This window comes from Heteronotia binoei, chromosome 5 (assembly GCF_032191835.1).
Source record: "Heteronotia binoei isolate CCM8104 ecotype False Entrance Well chromosome 5, APGP_CSIRO_Hbin_v1, whole genome shotgun sequence".
Taxonomy (NCBI): Eukaryota; Metazoa; Chordata; class Lepidosauria; order Squamata; family Gekkonidae; genus Heteronotia; species Heteronotia binoei.
The window spans coordinates 150969186-150994940 of record NC_083227.1 but is presented as its reverse complement, the minus strand read 5'-3'; the positions used below and the strand labels follow the sequence as shown (position 1 = coordinate 150994940).

The following is a 25755-nucleotide window of genomic DNA, read 5'->3' as shown; positions in this document are numbered from 1 at the left end:
GGTGTTACCTCTGTGAGATCACTGTTTTGATCAACCACTGCCAGGCAAAGACTTTTAGTGTGATTCTCCAGGAAAAACGAAAACTTCAGTGTTTATTACATGGAGTGTGAAATGAAGGATGAGGCTGAAACACTTGCCAAAAAAAAAAAGTCTACCTGGAGGAGAGTCAATTATGAACAAGGTTGCTGTTTGTTAATGTTCCCAGAAGAAGTCAAGAAAAGGTCCAGCTTGACTCTGATCCCAGCCACCGGTGGCTCTTGGAGGATTAACTTATTACTGAGGCATGTTACAGCCTTAGGTTGCAAGGAAAGAAGGCTGGGAAAAGATGTCTGTGATACAAATCGCTAAAAAGAAGGAGTCTAGTATCTTCTGAACAGTGAGAGCTGAAAAGATTCACAGGAGAGTGGAGTGGCCAAATGAAAATAATTATGGAGAATGCTGATAAGTTTTCAAGTGTGTGTGTATGAAAATAGCGTCTAAACGAAGGCAGAGCATTAAAACAAACAAGGCAGACACTTTCCTGAAGGAGAGACCTATCAATGATAGCCAAAGAATGAACTTCCTATTTACTCTCCCAAACTCTCTCGCAGAACTGAACGCTGAATATGGAATGAGCAGTCCAAAAGTCGCAGAACCTTCTCTTGCGCTTTCTCCTTAAGTATCTGCTATTGGCCACTAGCAGAAGAGGCACAACAAAACCACTAGCTTAAGGTTCATTCCATAAAGCCAGAGTGGTGTAGTGCAGGGGTGCTGAACTCATCAGGGCTGGATCTGACATAAATGAGACCTTGTTGGGCTGGGCCATGTCAGGTTGGGCCAGGCCGGGTCGGGTCAGGCCATGTGTATACCTATTTAAGATTAGGTAACAGAGATATAAACTTTATAAAGGTTGCAAACACAATTTAAAAAAAAAAAAACACCTTAAAACATGGTTAAAATGTTAGCACTCATTGGTCTTAAAGGTGCTTTCTTTGTATTTTTCCCATGGGATCCAGGGAACTGGGCAAAGGAAGCTCTGGGTCTTTCCTTTCTTCCCCGGGGGATTGATGGCGGAGGAGTATCAGCCAATAGAAGGAAGAGAGACTTGGCTCAGTAGCTCTGCTGTGCGATTGAGAATGCCTGGAAAAACAAGCTCTGCCTTCCCCTCTTCCTCCCCAAGGGAGGAGCCTCAGCCAAAGGAGAAAATAGAGGTTTTGCTCTGTAGCTCCTGTGCGATTGAGCAAACTTTGCAAAGCAAGCTGTGATGCAGAAGGACGCAAGAGAGAGGGAGAAGAAAGCAGATGACAGCCAATTGCTCAGGGGCCTAATAGAAGCCCTCTAGGGGCCTGATTTGGCCCTCGAGCCACTAGTTTGACACTCCTGTTAGAGCGCTGGACTAGTATCTGGGAAACTCAGGTCTGAAGGCTCATTCTGCAATGGGAACTTGCTGCCTGCCCTTGAGCTATTCACTCTCTGGGTGCATCCACACAATACTAAATAATATGTTTTGCGACTGGTTTTACCATGTAAGAACAGGCAGTTTAGGCAGTCAAAATCTGGGGGCTCCCTTGCAAATTATCTCAGAGTCAGAGCACCCGCCCTGCCACCCATGGTCCCCGCTGTAGCCTGCAGGCCCCTTCTCCAAAGCCCCTTTGACACAGCTGTGGGGGAGAGACAGAGAGAGGCAAACTTGGCGACAACGCCAGCAGCAGCCGCACCAGGCAAGTTGAGCAAAGAGCAGCTCCATTGCTGTCTGTGCATGCAGGCTCCAAGGGCTGCGAGCAGCGGGAAAACTGGGGGAGGGGAGCTAGCCTGGGGCCCCTAAAGGTGAGGGGGCCCATAGGCCAATGCCTACTTGGCCTGATTGTTAATCCAGCCCTGCTACACACGGATCATAAACCCACAATTTCCAATAAATGGTAAGTATACATTTCTGCATCCTGCCTTACCACAGGCTCTAGGAATGGCCCAAACCTTTTGTATCATTGGGACAATCTTGCAGAATGCATTAAATTGCTACAGTACTGAAAGAATTTTATGGGCGCTTGGTTTTGATAAGGAGCCTGGAATGTAGAAATATTTGGACATGATATCATCATCTTGACTCATAAACATCATACACACATACCAAACAAATGACTGGTCCCTAACTATCATTCCTCAACAGGAAATAACGTGGTATTGGAGGCTTCATGAGGGCAGCAGCATGCTGCTTATCTGTTCAGACCCTACGGTGGGGGAGAGGCGGTGGCTCAGTGGTAGAGCATCTGCTTGGGAAGCAGAAGGTCCCAGGTTCAATCCCCGGCATCTCCAACTAAAAGGGTCCAGGCAAATAGGTGTGAAAAACCTCAGCTTGAGACCCTGGAGAGCCACTGCCAGTCTGAGTAGACAATACTGACTTTGATGGACCGAGGGTCTGATTCAGTAGAAGGCAGCTTCATATGTAGGAGGGATGGTGGCTCAGTGGTAGAGCATCTGCTTGGGAAGCAGAAGGTCCCAGGTTCAATCCCCGGCATCTCCAAAAAAGGGTCCAGGCAAACAGGTGTGAGAAACCTCAGCTTGAGACCCTGGAGAGCAGGGGAGGGACGGTGGCTCAGTGGTAGAGCATCTGCTTGGGAAGCAGAAGGTCCCAGGTTCAATCCCCGGCATCTCCAACTAAAAGGGTCCAGGCAAATAGGTGTGAAAAAGCCTCAGCTTGAGACCCCGGAGAGCCGCTGCCAGTCTGAGAAGACAATACTGACTTTGATGGACCGAGGGTCTGATTCAGTAGAAGGCAGCTTCATATGTATGTTCATATGTTCATATATGTTGCCAGGTCTTCCCTAGACACCAGTGGGAGAAGGTTCATAGGGTGGTCAGATTCAGGTTGAGAAACTCCTGGAGATCTGGAGATAGAGCCTGAGGAGGACAGGGACCTCAGTGGAGTACAATGCCACAGAGTCTACCCTCCAAAGCAGCCATTTTCTCCAGGGAAGCTGATCTCTGCAATCTGGAGATGAGCTATAATTCTGGAGGATCCCCAGGTCCTACCTGGAGGCTGCCGTCCCTAACAGTACTTCTGCGACTGCAGGTGAAAGAACTTTAGCACTTTGCTGCAGCTTCTTACTCACACCGGGTCATCCACAGTCAGAAACCTGTTTTTTAACACATTCACTCGCTGGATATGGGAAGTTTCCCCACAAATCCCAAAGAGGCCTGTGCTAGAAGTCACTGAGACTTTAACAAGACTGAATATTTACGGCGCTGACATTTATGAAAAGCCCAAGCTTTCTCTTCATTAGGGTTGCCAATCCCCAGGTGGGGGCAGGGGATCTCCCGGTTTGGAGGCCCTCCCCCCGCTTCAGGGTCGTCAGAAAGTGGGGGGAGGGGAGGGAAATGTCTGCTGGGAACTCTGTTATTCCCTGTGGAGATTTATTCCCATAGAAAATCAGGGAGAATTGATCCGTGGGTATCTGGGGCTCTGGGGCGGCTGTTTTTTGGGGTAGAAGCACCAAATTTTCAGTATAGCATCTAGTGCCTCTCCCCAAAATACCTCCCAAGTTTCAAAAAGATTGGACCAGGGGGTCTAATTCTATGAGCCCCAAAAGAAGGTGCTCCTATCCTTCATTATTTCCTATGGAAGGAAGGCATTGAAAAGGTGTGCCGTCCCTTTAAATGTGATGGCCAGAACTCCCTTTGGAGTTCAATGATGCTTGTCACAGCCTTGATCTTGGCTCCACCCCTAATGTCTCCTGGCTCTGCCCCCAAAGTCTCCTAGCTCCACCCCCAAAGTCCCCAGATATTTCTTGAATTGGACTTGGCAACCCTACTTTTCATTGGCGTTGCTCTTTCATCCCCCTTTTTTGCCTTTCCAAGCCAAAGTAAGCGAGCTGTGATGGGCTAAGAATTAGTTTCACTTTCCTCCATACCCGCAGCTGCTCTCAAACCTGAAGCCGCTGAACGTCAACTTGTAAACCGAGTTCCTGACCTTGATAATGCAGCGTGTTGTTTGCTATTAAGTAGAACAGTCGGGCCTCTCTCTCCCCTCCCCCGCCACCTCGGCATGGTTTTGTACAGTTTGTCATCACCCTGCCTGTTGCGAGTGAGAGCTCACCGCAGCTGACTAGCTAGGAGGGGGAACAGAAAGAACAGGCTGTATGTTATTCTGTTTGCGGCAGCTGAAAGCAATTCATAGTTCTAGGCGCTGCAGAAGCACCTTTAGAGAAGAGTTTCCTTGATGGAAATGTGCGGCCCTTTTGAAAATGCACAAAGAGCACTGCTACATATATAAAGGTGGACGCATCAAGGGGAAGCTTGCCTAACCCTTTCGTCTTAAGTCATTTCCCTACTGCAAATTTCCCCTTCCAAAACTGTTTTTACCCCACAAGCAAAAACTTACAAATAAATTTTACTCAGCGAGGATAAAGTCAACTTGGTCGGGAGCAACTTTCAGTAGGGAAATTTATTTATTTGCTTCACAAACAGTCTTGTGGAGAAATAGTAAGGATGCCTCTCTCCTACAGTGCTTCAGATCACACCCCCAGTGATTACATTTTATTAGGAAAAAATATTAGGAATGATGAATTGTGGTGCATGGTAATGGTCAAACGGCAGGCTAGGCAAATTCTAAGCTTTATTATTATGCTGCGTATGGGTTGTTAAATGGATATAAAGCAGGAGGATGATACAGGGTTTCCAGGCAACAACAAAGAACTTGGGGGGCAGGGGCATGGGGTGTTCTGGCATTGCATTTGGTGTGATGGCACTTCTAGGAAAAAATGTAAGTGATGTCACTTATCTCTGGCAGCAGCTCTATGATAAAGGCATAGAATTTCCAGCAGTTATTAGAGCTACATGATGTCACTTCTTTTTTTCCCCTGCCACAGTGGGAGGATCTGGCAATCCTAGGATGGTGGAACACATATGAACATATGAAGCTGCCTTATACTGAATCAGACCCTGGGTCCATCAAAGTCAGTATTGTCTTCTCAGACTGGCAGCGGCTCTCCAGGGTCTCAAGCTGAGGTTTTTCACACCTATTTGCCTGGACCCTTTTTTGGAGATGCCTTTTTTGGAGATGAGTTTATAAAAAAAAACACATTTTTATAATCTCAACTCTGGCTGCTTGGCTTTGGATGAAGAAATGGGAAAGGAAAAAGTGTTATCCTAGAGAAAACTTTATCATTAACATCATGGCTAGAATATGCCCTAATTATAACAGTAAATTGTCAACGCCTATTTCCCCTGTCATTTCCTTGATTAGATAACCTGATCTTAGATTGTTTTTTGAAACAGGAAATTTAGCGGTTTGGGAATAGCTGAAGTTAGGGTATTATGATAACTTTCATGTCAACATTGTTATTTCCTATAAATTAACTCCAATTGAATTCAAGGGGGGGGGGGTTTGCCATCTTCTGCACATAGAGAAGGAGTCACTGGAGGTAGGGGAGGTAATTGTGAATTTCCTGCATTCTGCAGGGTGTTGCACTAGATCACCCTGGAGATCCCTTCCTACTCTATGATTCTATGATTATGCAATACTATTTTTTTTCAATATTTAAAAGAAATATAGAAATTTTGAAATTTGTGTCAGCCTTTGAAAACCTGTCCTAAACTCTGCTCACAACCTGAGTTTGATCCCGGTGGAAGCTGGGTTTTCAGGTAGCCAGCTCGAGGTTGACTCAGCCTTCCACCCTTCCGAGGTCGGTAAAATGAGTACCCAGCTTGGTGGGGGTAAAGCGTAGATGACTGGGGAAGGCAATGGCAAACCACCCTGTAAAAAGTCTGCCGCGAAAACGTTGTGAAAGCAACGTCACCCCAGAGTCGGAAACGACTGGTGCTTGCACAGGGGACCTTTCCTTTCCTTGAGGACCTGATGCTAGGAGGCAGTAAATTTATTTCTGCCATCTACTATATGTTAATAAATCTAAAGTGCAATCCTGTGCAGAGTTACTCCAATCTAAGTGCATTGAAACCAGTGAGCTTTGACTGGAGTAACTCCACATAGGATTGTGCCTCTAGAAAGCAAATCGATTAAGAGATGTGGAACGATCTAGAGCATGAGAATAATTTTGAAATGTGGAAGTTTTTCTTCTCACGTGGGTCTACATTTTCAGTTAAGTCTGTTCCTTCAAGAAAATGCCACAGAATGGCTTGAATCTGTCCATTCCATCTGGAAATATCTTTTTGAAAATCCACAAGAATAAAGTGATAAGGACTCTATAATTTCAAGAACTTTACTGGAACTTTTAAGATCAGCGCAAGCACTTTTGCACCTACTGATTTGAAGAGGTTGAAAATCGGATCATAACGGAAAAACTGTTCGGAAAAAATGTGGAAGGACATATATATTGCATTTTATTCACATTGCCTTTATTGTAAATAGGGGTATATATTCCAGTTCTGAAGATTATATTATAGTGTATTAGTTACTTATATAATATATTCATGGCTTTTTGTTCCTGTTTGTACCTCCAGAGGATATGGCTGGCTACTGTGTGACGCTTGAGTCAGGTTGCTGGACTAGATGGACCTCTGGTATGATCCAGCAGGGCTTTTCTTATGTACTTATCAACTTCCTGGCAGGTAGATAGATGAACAGTGAAACACAGTGCACATTCTGTGAAACACAGTGAGCATACAATGCACCATGCACATACAATGGGGAGGGACGGTGGCTCAGTGGTAGAGCATCTGCTTGGGAAGCAGAAGGTCCCAGGTTCAATCCCTGGCATCTCCAAAAAAGGGTCCAGGCAAATAGGTGTGAAAAACCTCAGCTTGAGACCCTGGAGAGCCGCTGCCAGTCTGAGAAGACAATACTGACTTTGATGGACCCAGGGTCTGATTCAGTATAAGGCAGCTTCATATGTTCATATGTTCAATGAGTTCAGTACAAATGGTATTTGTCAACATAACTCCTTTATCAAGTGACTCTGCTCTCATTTTTCTCCAGACATTTTCATGTAGGCTTAGTTGGCCAGTTTTTACATCCATTGCGGACACATGTCAATAACCATTTCTGAATCAGTGAATTGCATTGTTAAGAATACAGAAATAATCCTGTCACTGCCAAAACTAAATAATAAAATCAAAATGTTGCACTATTCTGGACAGTTGTAACGAAACTATAACGTACTTCAGTTCCCTTTTTTCCATACCAGAATAGCAGTGAACTCCAACCAACTCTGTGAATGTACAATCAACTCTGCTGGATCAGAACATCTAGTCCAACATCCTGTTTCACACAATGAACATCCAGATGCCTCCAGAAGACCTATAATCAGAGCGTGAAGGCCAAAGCCTCCTCCTGTTGTGTTTAACCTACCAAATGTCAGCAGCAAGGAAAACCTGGAATGAAAAGGAGATATAGGCATTGTGTCCCAGCTGCCAGGGGGTCTGACAGTAGCAATACTGGGAGGAGAGATTTCTGCAGACACACACCCTCAGCCATTTAGCCCATTTCATAAAAGTACTTTATTGTGAGATTGCTCCAGAAAAATGTTTTGAAGATTTCAGCTCGAAATTCTTTTTGACTGCAGTCTTAAAGTGCTATGGATTGCAATATTGATTTCTGTTAGTAAACCCCAATGAACAAAATGGAATGTACTTCCAAATAGCCATGCTTAGCACTGTTCTATTAGAGGGCAATCCTATGCAGAGTTACTCCAGAATAGGCAATAAATAAATAAATCAGTTTTTCCAGTTTGGGTGTACTGGACCCCCAAAATATCAGTATTCTTGAATATTCCTGAATCCGGATATCTGTATTGTATTAGTATTTAGGTGAATATTTGGGAAACCCAAATTTATTCATTTCCATTATACCTTATGAGGACTTGCCTAGTCATGCCACCATGGAGGCACAGCTCTGTGAGTTCAGAAGGCAGTTAAAGAGATCACAGTCTCATTAAATGCCTTCTAGCTGCACCCAAATAATATAGGCTTTTATTTGGGCACAGCTATTTCAGTAACAAAATTGGATTCTGTAATCCGATTCAGCTGAATGAATACCTAAAAAATACCAATAAGATATTTTTGGGGTATCTATTTGACTCAGTATATGCCAAGTGAACACCCCTGATAAGCACTTGGGGAAAAAAATGACTGAAGAACATTGTTTGCACTTTCAGCCCAGTTTTATAAAACCCTTCTGATCCCTTAAATAAATGGCCATAGAAACCTATTGATCTTGCTGTCAATTGCGCAATGTAGCCTGGGCTTTCTGAGGTGTACAATCAAACAAGCCGTATTTGTTGCATTGCTTTCTCATAACTAATTCTGAATTTACCACAGTGGGGTACTAAAGCTGGCTCTGGGAATGAAAACTCTATCACATAAAGGAAGAATCATATCAAAATCTATGAACCTGAAGCTGTATTATGAAGACATATTTCAATATCAGTGAGGCAGATCTGGTACTATGAGAGTGCATTACACTGAAATTGATTTTTTGGAATAGAGAGTTTTTGCCAATCCTCAGACCATTTTCCAAAGGGAAAAAAAATGGGGAAAGAATTCCACCTGCTAACAGTTTCTGAGGAAACTCAAACCTCCCCCCCCCCCCAATATTTATGACTTAGTGGGCATAGATCACAGTCTATTTAAACTCATCAACAGAACTTATTAATGGGATTACTTTATCCTTTCCAAAATGGCTTACTCATGCTCCAGTTTATCTTCAAAAATTTATGAAGCAAAAGTTGTGGCAGTATGGTATCCAGTACTGGAATATTTAGCACAATGTGATAATATTCCGAAAAATCCTTTTGTACTTAGATATGATTTATTTTTAATGAATGTTATTTCAGTTAATAGATATTATGTATTGGTTTAAAAAAAAAAACAGAACATTAAGAATTCCTGATTCAAGAGTTGTACTATACAGTTGTTAGGTTGCAACCAGGCTGTTCATATAGCAGCTATAAAAATATCTGAAGAAGGAGAGATAAAAGTGGTACCTTCTCTCATTCTTCCTTTCCTCAGACTTTTTGTCTACCTCAGTTCAGTTTCTTTTAATATGGCCCAAACCAGGTGCCTGACTGGAGTTCTGTGACTGAAATTCCAGACATTTAATTTTGGTTCAAAAAAGCTGCCTTGGGGCTCCACCAATCTCAACTGGGCTCATCATTCTGTTCCCTGAGCGCAGAGTGTAATTTTTCCTCCTTGCACCATTTTCCTGATTGAAATTGCCCCAAGTGTTTTAAACACCAGTAACAGGGAAACAAAAGGCACAATATAACACCTGTCTCTTCCCCCTAGTGGAGGATTGAAGCAGCAGGTAACACGCCCCCCCCCCCAAGCGCTGAGACCCTAGATGCCCCTCTCCCTGTAGCTGATTTTAAAGGTCAGAATATATGCCCGGGCCTGGGGCCGCCAATCTCCAAGTGGTAACTGGAATTCTCCGGAGTTACAACTGGTCTCCAGATGACAGAAATAGGTTGCCCTGAGAAAGGGACTTCCTTAAAAAGTTAGATGGTACCTTTTAACATATGTGGTGGTCTTGCAAAAAACTCCAAACTAGTAAATATTTGATAGAAATATATACTGACCTTTTTTTTAAGTATAAAATTTGCTATGTTACCAGAGACAATGTTACTAGGAATTCTACCAGTGAATGCAGATAGAACAATATATATGAACTGCTTATTAGTATGGCTACTGCAGCAAGAGTAGTAGTTGTACCAAAGCGGAAAATCGAGGACTGTCCAACTCTTGAGAATTGGATAGACAAAATGCAAGAATATGCTGACAAAATGCAAAACTGACAAACTACATTAATCAGAAACGGAAAGATAAATTTGAAAATAACTGGCGCGTTTTCTATGATTACTATAACCAGTCTTTATAATCATGCAGTTGAATGGTTTATATTATATGACCGTTTCAATATGAAAATCTTATCTCTTATATGACTTTTGTCACAACAAACTTATATTAAAATTATAGACAAATTTTAATATAAATTTAATTTTGCATGTTTTATCATATCAGTAAGATTGATAAGATGGGATAAAAATGACAATATATTATGAGAAAATGATAGAATAAGTTGAGTAGGTTGTTTTAGTGGTTTTTTAAACTACCATGTTATATATTTCCCCTATAAATACATATATTTTAATCAAGGATTGTTCTTTATATTCACAAAAATTGCTCTCTGTATTGTGTTTTGGCAATTTTACCTTTCATTTCTTTTTCTCTGCACCTCTTCTTTATTCTGTATTCCCTTAAAATGTTTAAAATAAAATTTATTTTTTTAAAAAAGAAAGGGCTTCCTTGGAAAGTTGTATATGTGGCGTTATACCCCTCTGAGGTCTCTCCCATTCCCTACCCCCACTCTCCCCAGGATCCACCCCCAAAATCTCCAGGAGTTTCCGAACCTAGAGCTTGCAATGCTTGTGAGGCCTTCCAGCCATCAGAGAACTCCAACATCATATACTGTTGGTTAGGGTTGCCAATCCCCAGGTGGGGGCAGGGGATCCCCTGGTTTGGAGACCCTCCGCCTGCTTTAGGGTCGTCAGAAAGCGGGGGGAGGGGAGGGAAATGTCTGCTGGAAACTCTATTATCCCCTATGGATAATAGGGCCTGTAAGACCGAACTGTTTAGGCAGGCTTTTCTGGTTGACTGAAAATGGGCTGCCACCGGACATCCTACAGAAGCTGGTGGTCATAGAACCTAATACCGCCAGACTAGACTGAGATAGCGTAATAGTTTTTAACCTATAAATGTATTATGGTTTTATATGTTTTTATGGAATTGATTGTTTTTATGATATTGTAAGCCGCCCTGAGTCCGCTTGCGGAGAGGGCGGGATATAAATATAAAGTAATAAATAAATAATAAATAATAAATAAATATCCCCATAGAAAATCATGAAGAATTGATCTGCAAGTATCTGGGGCTCTGGGGGGGCTATTTTTTTAGGTAGAGGCACCAGATTTTCAGTATAGCATCTAGTGCCTCTTCCCAAAATACCCCCCCCCCAAGTTTCAAAAAGATTGGACCAGGGGGTCCAATTCTATGAGCCCCAAAAGAAGGTGCCCCTATCCTTCATTATTTCCTATGGAAGGAAGGCATTGAAAAGGTGTGCCGTCCCTTGAAATGTGATGGCCAGAACTCCCTTTGGAGTTCAGTCATGCTTGTCACAGCCTTGATCTTGGCTCCACCCCAATGTCTCCTGGCTCCACCCCCAAAGTCCCCAGATATTTCTTGAATTGGATTTGGCAACCCTACTGTCGGTCCATTAATGGCTGGTTTTAAAGAGGCAAAGTGAATCTGCAAATGGCAATCAGGAAGGTTGCCAGGTCCCCCTGGCCAGTGGAGGGGGATGGTGGTGTAGGGTTGGCAGCTCTGAGTTGGGAAATTCCTGGAGATTTGAGAATACAACCTTAGTGGGGTGCAATGCCATAGAGTCCACCCTCCAAAACATCCATTTTCTCCAGGGTAACTGATCTCTGTAGCATAGAGAAGAGCTGTAATTCCAGGGGATCCCCAGGCGTCATGTGGAGACTGGGATCCCAATAATCAAGTTACTCTAACCATACAGGGTCAATCAGTCCTAAAACTCAATGGGATGTACCTTAGTGGTAGTGAAGAAGGGTTTCACAATATCCCTTTCCTACATATTTCACTGTTGAGAAGTTCATGTAGCACAAAGTTCTGCTGCTGTGTGCCACCATCTTTTCCATTTCCCTGCTGAGCCATGCTGTAGAATTACAGGGTGCCTCAGTAAGGAAAGAGAAAGAGAGCAATTTGGGGGGAGGGACGGTGGCTCCGTGGTAAGAGCATCTGCTTGGTAAGCAGAAGGTCCCAGGTTCAATCCCTGGCATCTCCAAAAAGGGTCCAGGCAAGTAGGCGTGAAAAACCTCAGCTTGAGACCCCGGAGAGCCGCTGCCAGTTTGAGAAGACAATACTGACTTTGATGGACCGAGGGTCTGATTCAGTATAAGGCAGCTTCATATGTTCATATGTTCAAAGAGAGGGGAAAGGGGAGTTCTAAAACATGGGGAAGGGCAGCAGATTACATGAGCAGCTTCAGGATGGGTATGAGGGGACACCATTTGCACCCATTCCTTGCTGCTGCCCTTGAAAGGACATTTTCATTCCCCTCTCTAGAAGCAGCCAGCATTGCATATTAGATCCATGTTTTCTTGTCCTGTCCTTTTTGACCATGCAATTGTCCTTTTCATAGTCACCTTTTAATTGTTTATAAACGTACCTCATCACTGGCTAATTTTTTTTTTCTGGGTTGTACATATTTTTTTGCAAGTTCAAACTTTTTTTTATTTTAAAAACAAATCCAGGTATATTGCATATAATCACAGGCCACTGTAATATATAATAGCGCTATATTACAAAATACAAATAAATATTCAAATAAAAACGCAATTAATTTGACCATAAAGATTGAGCAACCAAGTTAAAATGCAATGGTTAAATGAGATTATCATGTTTCTTATTTCTACATTTCTATCATGTGTATTCTTCTTATTTTCAATCTGACTATAATCTGTCTAAAACATGGCACTCGCCGCCAATGGAGGCAGTCTACTTAAAATTTAACATTTTAACTAAAGAAGTATTCCTATTAGAGATGGGCACAAATCAGTTAAGTCTCGAAAGTCCGGGCTGAACTGTGCCTGGTTTGAAGTTTGCAAGCCATGGATTGGGAAATTACATGCTCAGCATGGACCTATCTGAGATTTTTGCTGAGGCTCAGAAGCACTCAGAGAAGAAAACCTACTCAGAAATGGGATTGCTGGCGGGACTGGTCTTCTGCAGCCCTAGGAACACCAATATGGACCTTTCCAAGTTTGACAGACAGTGCTGCTTGCTAATTAGATAAGTCCATCTCCACTCTTCACAATGGGCAGGGAGGTGTATATAAGTGATGGAGTTGTGCATGTTGCCTTTGTTTGTGTTGGGTCTTTTGGAGTTCTGGGTGTCCTTGCCCTTGTGAAGGAGTATTTCTGATGGGCCGGTGGGGGAGGGAGAATTGCTGGATCACCCGGCTACTACAATACACACCCCACATGAGATTTCTCATAAACATTAGTCCATCAAGGCCTCGGGGAATTGCCTCCCCTGAGTTTCTGGGCTGCAATCCCCCCTCCCCATTTGTTTCTCTGCTGCAAAAAGTGTGAGTGCTTTTCATTCCCTCCCCCACTTCTCCTTGGGTTGTTTTAGGTGTTGCCAATCCCCAGGTGGGGGCAGGGGATCCCCCGGTTTGGAGGCCCTCCCCCCCCGTTTCAGGGTCGTCAGAAAGTGGGGGGAGGGGAGGGAAATGTCTGCTGGGAACTCTATTATTCCCTAGGGAGATTTATTCACATAGAAAATCATGAAGAATACATCCGCGGGTATCTGGGGCTCTGGGGAGGCTGGCTTTTGGGGTAGAGGCACCAAATTTTCAGTATAGCATCTAGTGCCTCTCCCCAAAATACCCCCCAAGTTTCAAAAAGATTGGACCAGGGGGTCCAATTCTATGAGCCCCAAAAGAAGGTGCCCCTATCCTTCATTATTTCCTATGGAAGGAAGGAATTGAAAAGGTGTGCCGTCCCTTGAAATGTGATGGCCAGAACTCCCTTTGGAGTTCAATGATGCTTGTCACAGCCTTGAACTTGACTCCACCCCTAATGTCTCCTGGCTCCAGCCCCAAAGTCTCCTGGCTCCACCCCCAAAGTCCCCAGATATTTCTTGAATTGGACTTGGCAACCCTATCTGGTCTATGCACATTTGAACCCATGTTCAATATCCCTTCAAAAAGCATCTTCCTGGGGGCTCCTTGCTTGGGGATCCATAACTCAGATCTCCCAAATCCAACTTGCACATAATTTGTTGGACATATGGAGGGACATCCCCAGGAGGCTCTCTGTAAGGTGGATGCCTCTAGCTCACCCAGGGTCCATTTTGTACACTCCAGAACTGGCACATGACCTCTCATTTAAAAGCACTGTCCAGGGGCACCCTGTTTGGGGGGGGGTGTCTGTAATTCAGACCCTCAAAGTCCATCTTCACAAAATTTGGTGCTCACATAGAGGAGAGTCAGCTGGAGATCCCTTGCAATTTTGGAGCCTCTAGGTCCCTGGGGGCTATTTTTCATTTGAACCAGTTCGCAGACCAATTTGAAGAAGAAGAAGGTAGAATTGCAGATTTATACCCCGCCCTTCTCTCTGAATCAGAGACTCAGAGCGGCTTACAATCGCCTATATCTTCTCCCCCCACAACAGACACCCTGTGAGGTGGGTGGGGCTGAGAGGGTTCTAACAGCAGCTGCCCTTTCAAGGACAACCTCTGCCAGAGCTATGGCTGACCCAAGGCCATTCCAGCAGGTGCAAGTGGAGGAGTGGGGAATCAAACCCGGTTCTCCCAGATAAGAGTCCGCACACTTAACCACTACACCAAACTGGCTCTCAGTTTGTGATTCTCAAATTTGGGTTCAGTTTGTGAACTGGTTTGGGAATCTAGACAGTTTGGTTCACAAACTGAATCATGATTTCCTGGTCTGTGCCCATCCCTAATTCCTATTATTACTATTACTATTATTATTATTCCTATTATTATATCCTAAGTCCAAGGGTTCTCAAAATTTTTAACATGGAACCATCGAAACTTCATACCTTTTGGAATCCACTGCTGAAATCCAGAGCTTGACTCAGACCCAGCTGTCCAAGGTGCAGGTATGGGCAGTAATATGGGTAGACAACATCCATTGCTTCCTGCACTACTGCTCGCTAGGAGCAAGCTGAGGTCCTGCCATAGGGTTACCAAATTCCTGTTGGGGCCAGGAGATCTCTCCTCAGTATACCCTTCTCATCATGACTGAGCTGGGTGGAGGAAAAAAAATTGAGGAGAAATGGGAGGGGGGTCACCAGCAGCATCCCACTGTGCTGATATCACTGCTGGTGCAACCAGAAATGCTATCATTGCATCACCAGAAATGTTCTAGCATCACAGCATTACCGGTGATGAAGCAACATCCTGTCTGCTGTGCGCTGGAAGTGATGTCACTGCATAGGGTTGCCAAGTCCAATTCAAGAAATATCTGGGGACTTCGGGGGTGGAGCCGGGAGACTTTTGGGGAGGGGACAGGAGACCTTGAGGGTAGAGTCATGAGCAAGGTTGGAACAAGTACGATTGAACTCCAAAGGGAGTTCTGGCCATCACATTGAAAGAGACTGCACAGATCTCCCAAATCCAACTTGCACATAATTTGTTGGACATATGGAGGGACATCCCCAGGAGGCTCTCTGTAAGGTGGATGCCTCTAGCTCACCCAGGGTCCATTTTGCCTCTAGCTCACCCAGGGTCCATCTGACGCCTTCCCTCCATTAGAAATAATGGATATGGGCACCTTCTTTGGGGGCTCATAGAATTGCCCCCCCCCGGTCCAATCATTTTGAAACTTGGAGGGTGTCTTGAGGAGAGGCGTCAGATGCTATGCTGCAAACGTCACCCCCAGAGCCTCAGATACCCGCAGATCAGTTCCCCATTATTCCCAATGGGAATCATTCTCCATAGGGAATAATAGAGTGCCCAGTAGACATTTCCCTCCCCCCCCCACTTTCTAAAGCAGGGGGAGGGCTTCAAAACCGGGGAATCCCCTGCCCCCTCCCTCGCTCACACACACACACTTCCTGGGTTTGGTTCCTCCACAACTTTACTTGCTCTGAAAATGAAAGCAAAACAGAGGGTCTGTGCTCTGACGAAACTGCTGCTGACCCTTCCCCATGAAGTGCTTCCTGTTTCCTGCTTCCTGCTCAACTTTAAAGGCACACATTTTAAAAACGGACCTGTTCACAGGTTTCTAAACCTGCCGGAGCTCTAGAGGTACATGGTGACTGTGCAGGCGAAGCTTCCCCCCGCCGGCCAGCTGGCTGTAGACAGGGGGAAGCCTGTAAAACCGGGGGATCCCCCACTGGGACCTGGGGACTGGGAAGTCTATCACTGCATCACCAGCAATGTGGAATGCTCTGGTAATTGGGCAATAATTCCATGGTGGAAGCCATTTGTACCATACGGCTTTTGCCCCAATACCACAGCATCCTGCACTGCCAGTGGCACAATACCTTCTGGTGTACTGCCAAGCTGGGCTAGGCCTTCCCTTGCAACTTGTAAGTCCCCATCTCTGGCCAGCTGATCAGCGGGGGGGGGGGGGGGGCAGGGGCTAGGGGGGGGGATCCCCTACTCGCAGCAAATTTTGGCAGTCTTGATTATTTCCCTCATCTTCGGTATCAGTAATGACTGGGAGTGAGCCTGTCCCTAGGAATGAATGGTGCCAGAGGACAAAGAAGGAGATGGGAAGGGCATGATGCAGTTCTGATGCCTTTTCTTTTTCTTATTTATGAGAGGAGAGGGGCCAGTGGGCAAGAGTATGAGGCTTATGACCTATCTGAGAGTTTTATTCATTCATTATTTTATTTACGTAAAATATTTATATATGTGGCCTTTCCTTTAATCATAGTTAAAATATGACAATTTAAACACAACCCCCCCCCCAATAACTCCATCCCAGAAAGATATACCTGCAGTTTATACCTCATTAAAAGCATTGGTAAATAAATGACCTTGTACTACCTCCTAACACCTTGTAAAGATGGTGCCTCCACCTCCTCCGGGAGGCTGTCCCACAAAGTGGGAGTGCAATGGAGAAAAGGCTGGGCTCTGGCTAATGCCTGGTCAGCTGCCTTAAGTGAAGTAGCACCGAGTAGGTGGCAGCCTAAGGACCGTAGATGGCCCATGGGGATATATGAAAGGAGAAGTCCTTTTAGATATGCAGGTCCTAGGCCATGAAGGGCTTTAAGGGCCATAAACAGCACTTTGGATAGAATTTAGGCTTCCCAATCCCCAGGTCCTAGAGGGGGATCCCCCGGTTTTACAGGCTTCCCCCCTCCCCCAGCCAGCTGGCCGGCGGGGGAAGCCCCGCCCCCACAGCTATCATGCACCTCCAGGAACGATTCCCACAGGGAATGATGGGGAATTGATCCGCGGGTATCGGGGGCTCTGGAGGGGCCTGTCTTTTGAGATAGAGGCACCACATTTTCAGTATAGCATCTAGTGCCTCTCCGCAAAATGCCCTCCAAGTTTCAAAAAGATTGGACCAGGGGGTCCAATTCTATGAGCCCCAAAAGAAGGTGCCCCTAGCCTTCATTATTTCCTATGGAAGGAAGGCATTTAAAAAGGTGTGCAGTCCCTTTAAATGTGATGGCCAGAACTCCCTTTGGAGTTCAATGATGCTTGTCACACCCTTGTTCCTGGCTCCACCCCCAAAGTCTCCTGGCTCCACCCCCAAAGTCCCCAGATATTTCTTCAATTGGACTTGGCAACCCTGATAGAATTTGAAAACAAAATGGCAGCCAGTCTCAGATGAATAGGCAATATATATATTTCCACTAACACAGGGGTGGCCCCACCACCCAGGGCCGGCGCGTGGGAGAAGGTCAAGTAGGCGGCTGCCTAGGTGCCACCAGGTGACCCCTCTCCCCATGCCACACGCCTGCTGCTGTCCTGACTTTGCCAAGGACTCCTGAGGCTCGGAAGGCCTCGGCAAAGTCGGGGGTGTGTGGCAGTGACATCATCATGATGTAATGGGGGCAAGCATGCAGAGTGCGTTCGAATATATCAATGGGAGGTAAGGAGTGGGGTTCAGCCTAGGCGCACAGGCACCCCTCGTGCCGGGTCTGCCACCACCCCATCAGCTGCCTTGGAGAAGGCACTTGTCTCATTAAATCTTTTCTCCAAGCCAAGCCAGCCAGAGGCTTGGAGAATGCATTTAAAATTAAAGTTGCTTTCTTTCTACCTCCCTCAAACATCTGACATTCATGTCTTGCAGCTCTCGAACATTTGACATTTATTCTATGTGGCTGTTACATTAAGCAAGTTTGGCCACCCCTGGGCTAGTGTGTGACAATAATCAGGACTAACCAACAACCCACAGTTTGAAAACAATTGCCTATAGCCACAGATGGTTTGTGTGTGTGTGTGTGAGTTCAGATAATGGGATCCTCTTCTCCATTTTCCAACTGAAGATGTGGTTCAACATATCAGTATTATTTACCTTCGTTTCAAAATGTATGCCCTAGATGTCTAAGCGGTTAGCTAATGCTTGCTTATTCCAGTCTGCTTAGTATTTCCATGCAGTCTACACCAAACTGGAGAGCCAGTTTGGTGTAGTGGTTAAGTGTGCGGACTCTTATCTGGGAGAACCGGGTTTGATTCCCCACTCCTCCACTTGCACCTGCTAGCATGGCCTTGGGTCAGCCATAGCTCTGGCAGAGGTTGTCCTTGAAAGGGCAGCTGCTGTGAGAGCCCTCTCCAGCCCCACCCACCTCACAGGGTGTCTGTTGTGGGGGAGGGGGAAGGTAAAGGAGATTGTGAGCCGCTCTGAGACTCTTCGGAGTGGAGGGCGGGATATAAATCCAATATCTTCATCTACCTCACAGGGTGTCTGTTGTGGGGGAGGAAGGGAAAGGAGATTGTGAGCCGCTCTGAGACTCTTCGGAGTGGAGGGCGGGATATAAATCCAATATCTTCATCTACCTCACAGGGTGTCTGTTGTGGGGGAGGAAGGTAAAGGAGATTGTGAGCCGCTCTGAGACTCTTCGGAGTGGAGGGCGGGATATAAATCCAATATCTTCTTCTTCTTCTTCTTAATAAATTACAATCACGCAGATACCGGGCAAGAAAATTTGGTAATATGCCTGGTTTATCATCACAAATGTATCATAAAAACAGAGACACGGCTTCAGTACTCATAAGATTTAGATGAAATGAGCCATACTTGTTTCATGATCATCTGTAAATTAACTGACAGGTCATGGCTGGCAACAGGATTAACCTCTGCGGTATGCAAGGTTCCACCTGCACTTCACACCCAAGGCAGAATGGAGCATATCTTTCCCCACATACAGTAAGGAATTTTACATGAATTAAGGATTACGACAGTGGGAAAGTGTTGCTAGGTCCCCTCTGGCCACTGGCAGGGAATGGGGGGATAGAGCTTTCTGTTCCTTTTTGGGAAGTTCCTGAAGATGTGGGGGTGGAGGCTGGGGAAGGCAGGGACCTCAGTGGGGTACAAAGTCATAGTCAATCCTCCAAAACATTATTTTTTTCTAAGGTAACTGATTTCTGTAGTCTGGAGATAAACTGTAATTCCAGGAGATTCTCAGGCTCCACCCAGAGGCTGGCATCCCTCTACTAGGACGGAAGACTTCTTGTTATTGGATGGCAATTTCATTTTCACATCCATAATTCAGTTTTGTAACATGAACTGTTCTGTAATTTTCAGTGTGGAGCAGTGGTTCAGTGGCAGAGCATATTTCCAGATGGCAAAGTCTGGCCCTACTTCTTAGCCCAGCATATCCTCACACTTGAAACCACAGCTTTTGAGAATCTAGATTTCTATATACCCCTTGTGATGTCATCCTTACCCAGATGGCCATGTCCAATAATCATAGAGTCCTGGAATGAATGCCAGTTAGAAAAGGAGAACAGTAGTCAAAAAAGAGAATACATAGGAAGAGTGGGAAAACTCTGGCTTTTAAAAGGCTTTGTTACTAAAAATTCTAAAGAAATAATATAATCAAACTGCATTGCTATGTGTCTCACTCAGCTATACAGGTCAGCTATGGCATTACTCCTATAGGACTTTTGAGTTGTAATCCTATGCTGTGTTACATTTTGTGTGTGTGTAAATTTTTTGTATTTTATGTGTGTGTGTGAGAGAGTGTGTGTGTGCACCTGGAAGCCAAGGTGACCTCTGGTGACTCACCCCCACTAGGGGCCTGGAGAATATTCGGACTGCCCCTGCCTTTCACCTCTGGTTTTTCAAGGAGGTTTCCCATCAAATTACTTGCCAAAGTCAAACCTGCTTTGCTTCCAAGATCTGATGAAACTGAGCTTGCCTGGGCTATCCAGGCCAGGGTTCTGTGCTGCATTATTGAACAAAGTGGGATTTACCACGAAGTAAAAGATCAGGATTCCAGTATGCAAAACATTTTGCACTCTATTAATGTCATTTAATCCTTACATCAGCCCTGTGAAATGTTTGAGATTGAAAATAAGTCAAATTTGTCAGAGAATCTATGACTGAGAAAAGAAGTGACCTGTGATCGCCCATATCCAATTCTAATCTCTGCCATTCAGACTAGCCTGACTTTCAGGATCCATGTTTAACAATGAAGGCTGGATTTGTGTTTATGGGATGATCTTGGGAGTTGCTAAGTACTCTCTTTCCCAGACACAGCTGGCGTCCTACAGCATTCTGTTGAAAACCAGCAGTCAGAAAGAAGATATAATTAGAATGTTGATGGCATTGTGGGTTTCATACCACCTAATTAAAATCCCTTTTTATATAAAAAAGAGGGGCAGTTAAGATAGATAGAAAGATAGAGATATATAGACAGACACATACACAAGGAATCTCTATACATGAACATGCCTTTCACTAGTGCAGCTCTGTAACTACTTTCAAGCGGCAAAAATAATATGAAATGGCTCCCTTTGTGATATCCAGGGCTGGGTTTCTGGTGAGTGATTAATAGAGCAAACAGATGCTTGAACATGCCCATCTCAGTAATTTATGCATTGGCATGACTATTGGAGCTTTCAAAGACTACCCAGTTTTTCTTTGCTACCACAAGAGGAGCTATCTTGATCCTATACACCACATAAACAAGTACCCATTGCTGTGCAGCACTATAAACTGATATTCTGAAAAGTCTGAAGTTTCTTGAGTGAAGTTTCTTGCTCACCAGGAAAGAGAAGTCCCCAGTAGAACACTATAACTTGGTTGACTCTTGTTCAATAGGGAAGGAAAGGAAAGGTCCTCTGTGCAAGCACCAGTCGTTTCCGACTCTGGGGTGACGTTGCTTTCACAACGTTTTCACGGCAGACTTTATACAGGGTGGTTTGCCATTGCCTTCCCCAGTCATCTACACTTTCCCCCCAGCAAGCTGGGGACTCATTTTACCGACCTCGGAAGGATGGAAGGCTGAGTCAACCTCAAGCTGGCTACCTGAAAACCCAGCTACCGCCGGGGATCGAACTCAGGTCGTGAGTAGAGCTTAGGACTGCAGTACTGCAGCTTTAACACTCTGCGCCACGGGGCTCTTCTGTTCCATAGGGGTGCAATAACAAATGAAGATCCAACCCAAGCACACTCATTCTTTAATACAATTAATGTGAATAATACAGCTTCAATAATCCCTGATATTTGGGAGTGATTGGAAATCTCCCTGCCGACCTTCACTGTCATGTTTTCAGCCATTAGGAGGGCAAGAGAAGATAGTGACTTGGCAAGTATGTGCTAGAAGCGAGTGGAAAATCCAATTACAGTGGATTTCAGAGATAAGTTTGGGCCCACCTCCTATTCCATCAGTCTTCAAGTGAGCAGCCCAACCAAATTTGAATTTGTAGTTTCACAATTCAGAATTGGGCTCTAACGGGTGTTTCCGGCTCTTACAGAAGGGTTTCTTATTGCCGGAATCACCTGACATCTCTGACAAGTGGTTTTTACACTGAAAGAGCCTTCTGTAAGTGCTAGAATTGCCTGTTAGAGAACAGTTTATGGGCACTGACTAGCAATTGTGACACTCACAGAACCTTCTTTAAATGCTATAGCAACACAATTCTACAAAGTGGTGGAGGAGGTAAATGGGGAGGGGGGGTAATGGGTGAACAGGAAACTCTGTGATCTTGAAGCTCTGTTCAACTGAAGGGAATGAACTGCAAATGGGATGGAGCTCTAGGTATCATCCAACCAGAAAAGTCTGGTTACCATGCAACAGGAGCACCAGTTCAGCATTTCTGTGCATAGTCATCCTATACATGCGACATCTTCAAGGACATGGTAATGCAAACAGGAAATTTCATCCTGTCTGAGGAAAAGCAAGTTGCAGGTGGAAATATATTTCTCAAACTAATGGAAATAAAACAGTGGGAAGAGAGGAGTTCTAAGAAATGTTCTAACTAGAACAAAGGAGACGAATGAACAATACTGCATTGAAAAGAACGGGAATAAATTTCTCTGTACATCTCCAAACAGCCATTGCTTTTAAGCAATGTATCCTTATAGCCAGAATAGCTAGGGAAAATGAATGGCATGTAGCTTGCTCCATTGATAGCAACATCTCTCTTAAAAACATAAACAGGAATTCATGTTATCACATGAGAGTAGGTCCAGGGGAGGTTGGAACATGAAGGACACCATTGGCAACAGAATGACATCACTTCCAGGGAAAACTCAGAAGTGATATCAGTTTTCCCCAGGAATCTCCATAATCTCTAAGGTAATCTTGGAAAGGAAAGGTCCCCTGTGCAAGCACCAGTCGTTTCCGACTCTGGGGTGACGTTGCTTTCACAACGTTTTCACGGCAGACTTTTTACTGGGTGGTTTGCCATTGTCTTCCCCGGTCTTTTACACTTTCCCCCCATCAAGCTGGGGACTTATTTGACCGACCTCGGAAGGATGGAAGGCTGAGTCAACCTTGGGCTGGTTACCTGAATCCAGCTTCTGCTGGAATCGAACTCAGGTCGTGAGCAGAGAGTTCAGATCACAGTACTGCAGTGCTGCTGCTTTACCACTCTGCGCCACGGGGCCGCTATAATCTTGAGTTTCTGATTATTCCTACAGAGGATGGATGTCATCTTTGGGTTTTCTGGAATTTTTAAGAATATTTCCCATTTTGGATAATAAATGGATTGGAATGTCAGTGACTATAGAAAGAAAAAAAGTCAGTAAAGAAACCAATGTTATACAAACCAGATTTCAGGTCTAGAACTTGGGATACTGATAGATCTCTATAATTCAGACCCTGTAAATGCTGTTTCCATTTTTAATACTGGCACCTTAATCAGTTGAGTGCCAAACACAGATCACAATAACGGTACATTAGAAATCAAGGCATACCAAGCCGCTCAGCCATTTTCTCCGCCTAAATTGAAAATTCAATCCTCTACTAAGTCCACAGGACTTTTTCCCTTTCTGGTAAAGAAGCCTTCCTGAAAGTCATCTCCCTTTAATGTGTTGAAGAAGCCTTCTCCTGTCCCCCTTGAACCCACTGTAATAGTTTACTCATCTACTTGTAGCATTATCTCAGCTAGCCAATCCAAGGCCCAACTATTATCTTAGAGTTGTCAATCCCCAGTTGGGAAAAAAAATTGCGTATCCGAGTAGCACATACAAGATTCCTAAAGAAATATTATTTAAAGACACAATGCAACAAAATTACATAAAGAATGCAAAAAGTCCCAGTGTACAAAATTCTCTGATACAGTCCAGACTCCAGTACTTAGAATACTGTTTTTCATGGAAATAAATCCTCGGAGAAGGAATAATAGGAGACCGGTTTCGGCCACGCCTTCCTCAGTTACGAGTCGCACCGCACATCACTGCTCATTTCTCCTCCAATTTCATAGACGTTCATTCACTACTGGGGACCCGGTCCTACTCATTCTATGGGCAACGCCTCACATTGAAGCTATGCTGCCGGTTGCGGGTCCCCACTAGCGAATGAACGTCTATGAAATTGGAGGAGAAATGTGCAGTGATATGTGGTGCAATACATTGTAATTGTAAAATACATTGTAATTTTTTGCCAAATATTTACCAGGTATCCTCTGTATTTACCAATCCCCAGTTGGGGGCAAAGGATCCCTTGGTTTGGAGGTCCTCTTCCCACTTCAGGGCTATCAGAAAGCAGGGCAGGGGGAAGGAAATGTCCTTTGGGCACTCCATTATACCCTATGGAGACTGGTTCCCATAAGGTATGATGGAGAATCAATCCATCGGTATCTGGAGCTTGGGTGGGTGGGGGGCTGTTTTTTGAGGTAGAGGTTCCAAATTTTCAGCAGAGCATCTGGTGCCTTTCCTCCCCCCCTCCCCCAAGGTTTCAAAAAGATTGGACCAGGGGGTCCAATTCTATGAGTCCCAAAAGAAGGCACCCCCATCCTCCATTATTTCCAAAAGAGGAAAGGCATTTAAAAGGAATGCAGTGCCTTTACATGTGATGGGCAGAACTCCCCTTGGAGTTCAATTGTTCTTGTCACACCCTTGTTCCTGGCTCCACTCCCCAAAGCCTCCTGGCTCTGCCCCCAAAGTCTCCAGATATTTCCTGAGTCGGACCTGGCAACCTTAATTATCATCTATATAGCTATAATGCTGGAGTGTGGCAGGCTGGTTCTCTAGGTCCTCATGGGAAGAAACTCAGTTCCTTCTGTTGGCTTTTGATATTATTTTTATCCAGGAGACATTAATGCAATTCACTTTCCTGGATTTTTGGCTTTTTCTCAAAAAAACAACAACAACTCCGAAAGGACCTGTGAGATGTCTCAAAGGGGCCTGGCTTGTTTAATACCACTAGCCCTGGTATCACAGGTTCTTGACATTCTTGTTACTCATTAGTAGGTGCTTGTAGTTAAGATATTTCTTGGTTTATATGCTATAGTGTTATTCTCTATATAGCTACCTTCCTTTCCTGTTCTTAATCAGGTCAAAACTAGTCAGTATTGGACCAGGTTTTTTTTTTTTATGATATTAAGGGTCATTTTCCTAGCTCCTTTTTCCTTTGGGTAAAAAGGTAAAGGTAATCCTCTGTGCAAGCACCAGACATTTCTGGCTATGGGGTGACATTGCTTTCATAGCAGACTTTTTACAGGGTGGTTTGCCATTGCCTTTCCCAGTCATTTACACTTCCCCCCAGCAAGCTGGGTACTCATTTTACCAACCCTGGAAGGATGGAAGGCTGAGTTTCTTTGGGTAGATGACTTTAATGTTAGAAAAGGGAATTCTGATGAGGTTTTCTTTGAAAAATTATTAGGTTCAGGCAAAGGAAATGTCCTCCTCTTTCTGGTTTGATAGATCATCAAAAGATTCTATAATAAATGCAAACATATGGTTAGAAATGTAATCAGAGATGAACCATTTAAACCAGATTCAATCAAAACATGACCCAAGAATTTCCAAAGTTCTCTTCTTTGGCTGAGACAGCTCCAAGGAATTTCCAGTGCTGAGTACTCATTATGACAACAGCCCAGGAATTGTAGTATATTTTTCATTCATTCAGTAAGCTTTGCATGGAAGATGGATTGGCACATGGCATTTTCTTTAGAACACTTTGTCCATATGTTTGAAGTCTGCATAACTGATGTTCAACGATCACAAATGGCAGCTTGGCAACCTAGCAAAGGTACAGTATGTATTTGAGGGGGGAAATGGGGTGAGTCCAATATGAGGAAATGAGCAGGCTGTCTTATGATGTGATCTCACAAGAAATGGATAAATCACACAAATAAAGAGAGATAACACAAAAGATAATGAACAAAATATGACTGGAATGTGAGATGGAAGACCTGAAAGGGAAGAAGGGGGAAGGAAGGAGTAGAATAATGGGGAAGGAAGGAGTAGAATAATGAAGAAAGAGCTTTCTTGACAGTCAGTTGTTTCAACTTGAAGCTACTATATCAACCCATGCCCAGATTCTAGGAAAGCGACATGTTTTTTCATGCAATAGCAAGATCATGTCCTTTAGAAAACCCAAATAAATAAATACCTATGCAAAGCATTTAACAACAGCAGGATTTTTAAACAAACAAGCAAGCAAGCATCACGTTTAGCAAGTGCCATCAAGCATTTATCAAGCATTCAGCTGACCATTTTACCGATTTCATCTCTGCCGCTCTCCATGTACTCTGAGCGCTCATTGATTCTATTCAAGTCTTTGTAATCAGATTTCTGGACATTTCATTTCACTGAGACGGAGCATTTGAATTATAATTTATAGAATATGTGACATGAAATGGAAT

General features: G+C 44.3%; 1 protein-coding gene across 2 annotated transcripts in view; it reads right to left on the bottom strand.

The window, feature by feature from the left end:
• The window catches only part of ADRB2 (adrenoceptor beta 2), a 119726-nt gene that overhangs the window by 78881 nt on the left and 15090 nt on the right, over positions 1-25755 (bottom strand). Inside the window, exon 2 of one of the 2 annotated variants that reach the window (XM_060240592.1) lies at positions 11-293. The exons of the other annotated variant lie outside the window; for it this stretch is intronic. Coding sequence (XP_060096575.1) covers positions 274-293 — 20 coding nt within the window. The 3' untranslated portion in view covers positions 11-273. Of the gene's footprint in view, positions 1-10; positions 294-25755 lie in introns of those variants that run through there. 2 annotated transcript variants of the gene reach the window in all.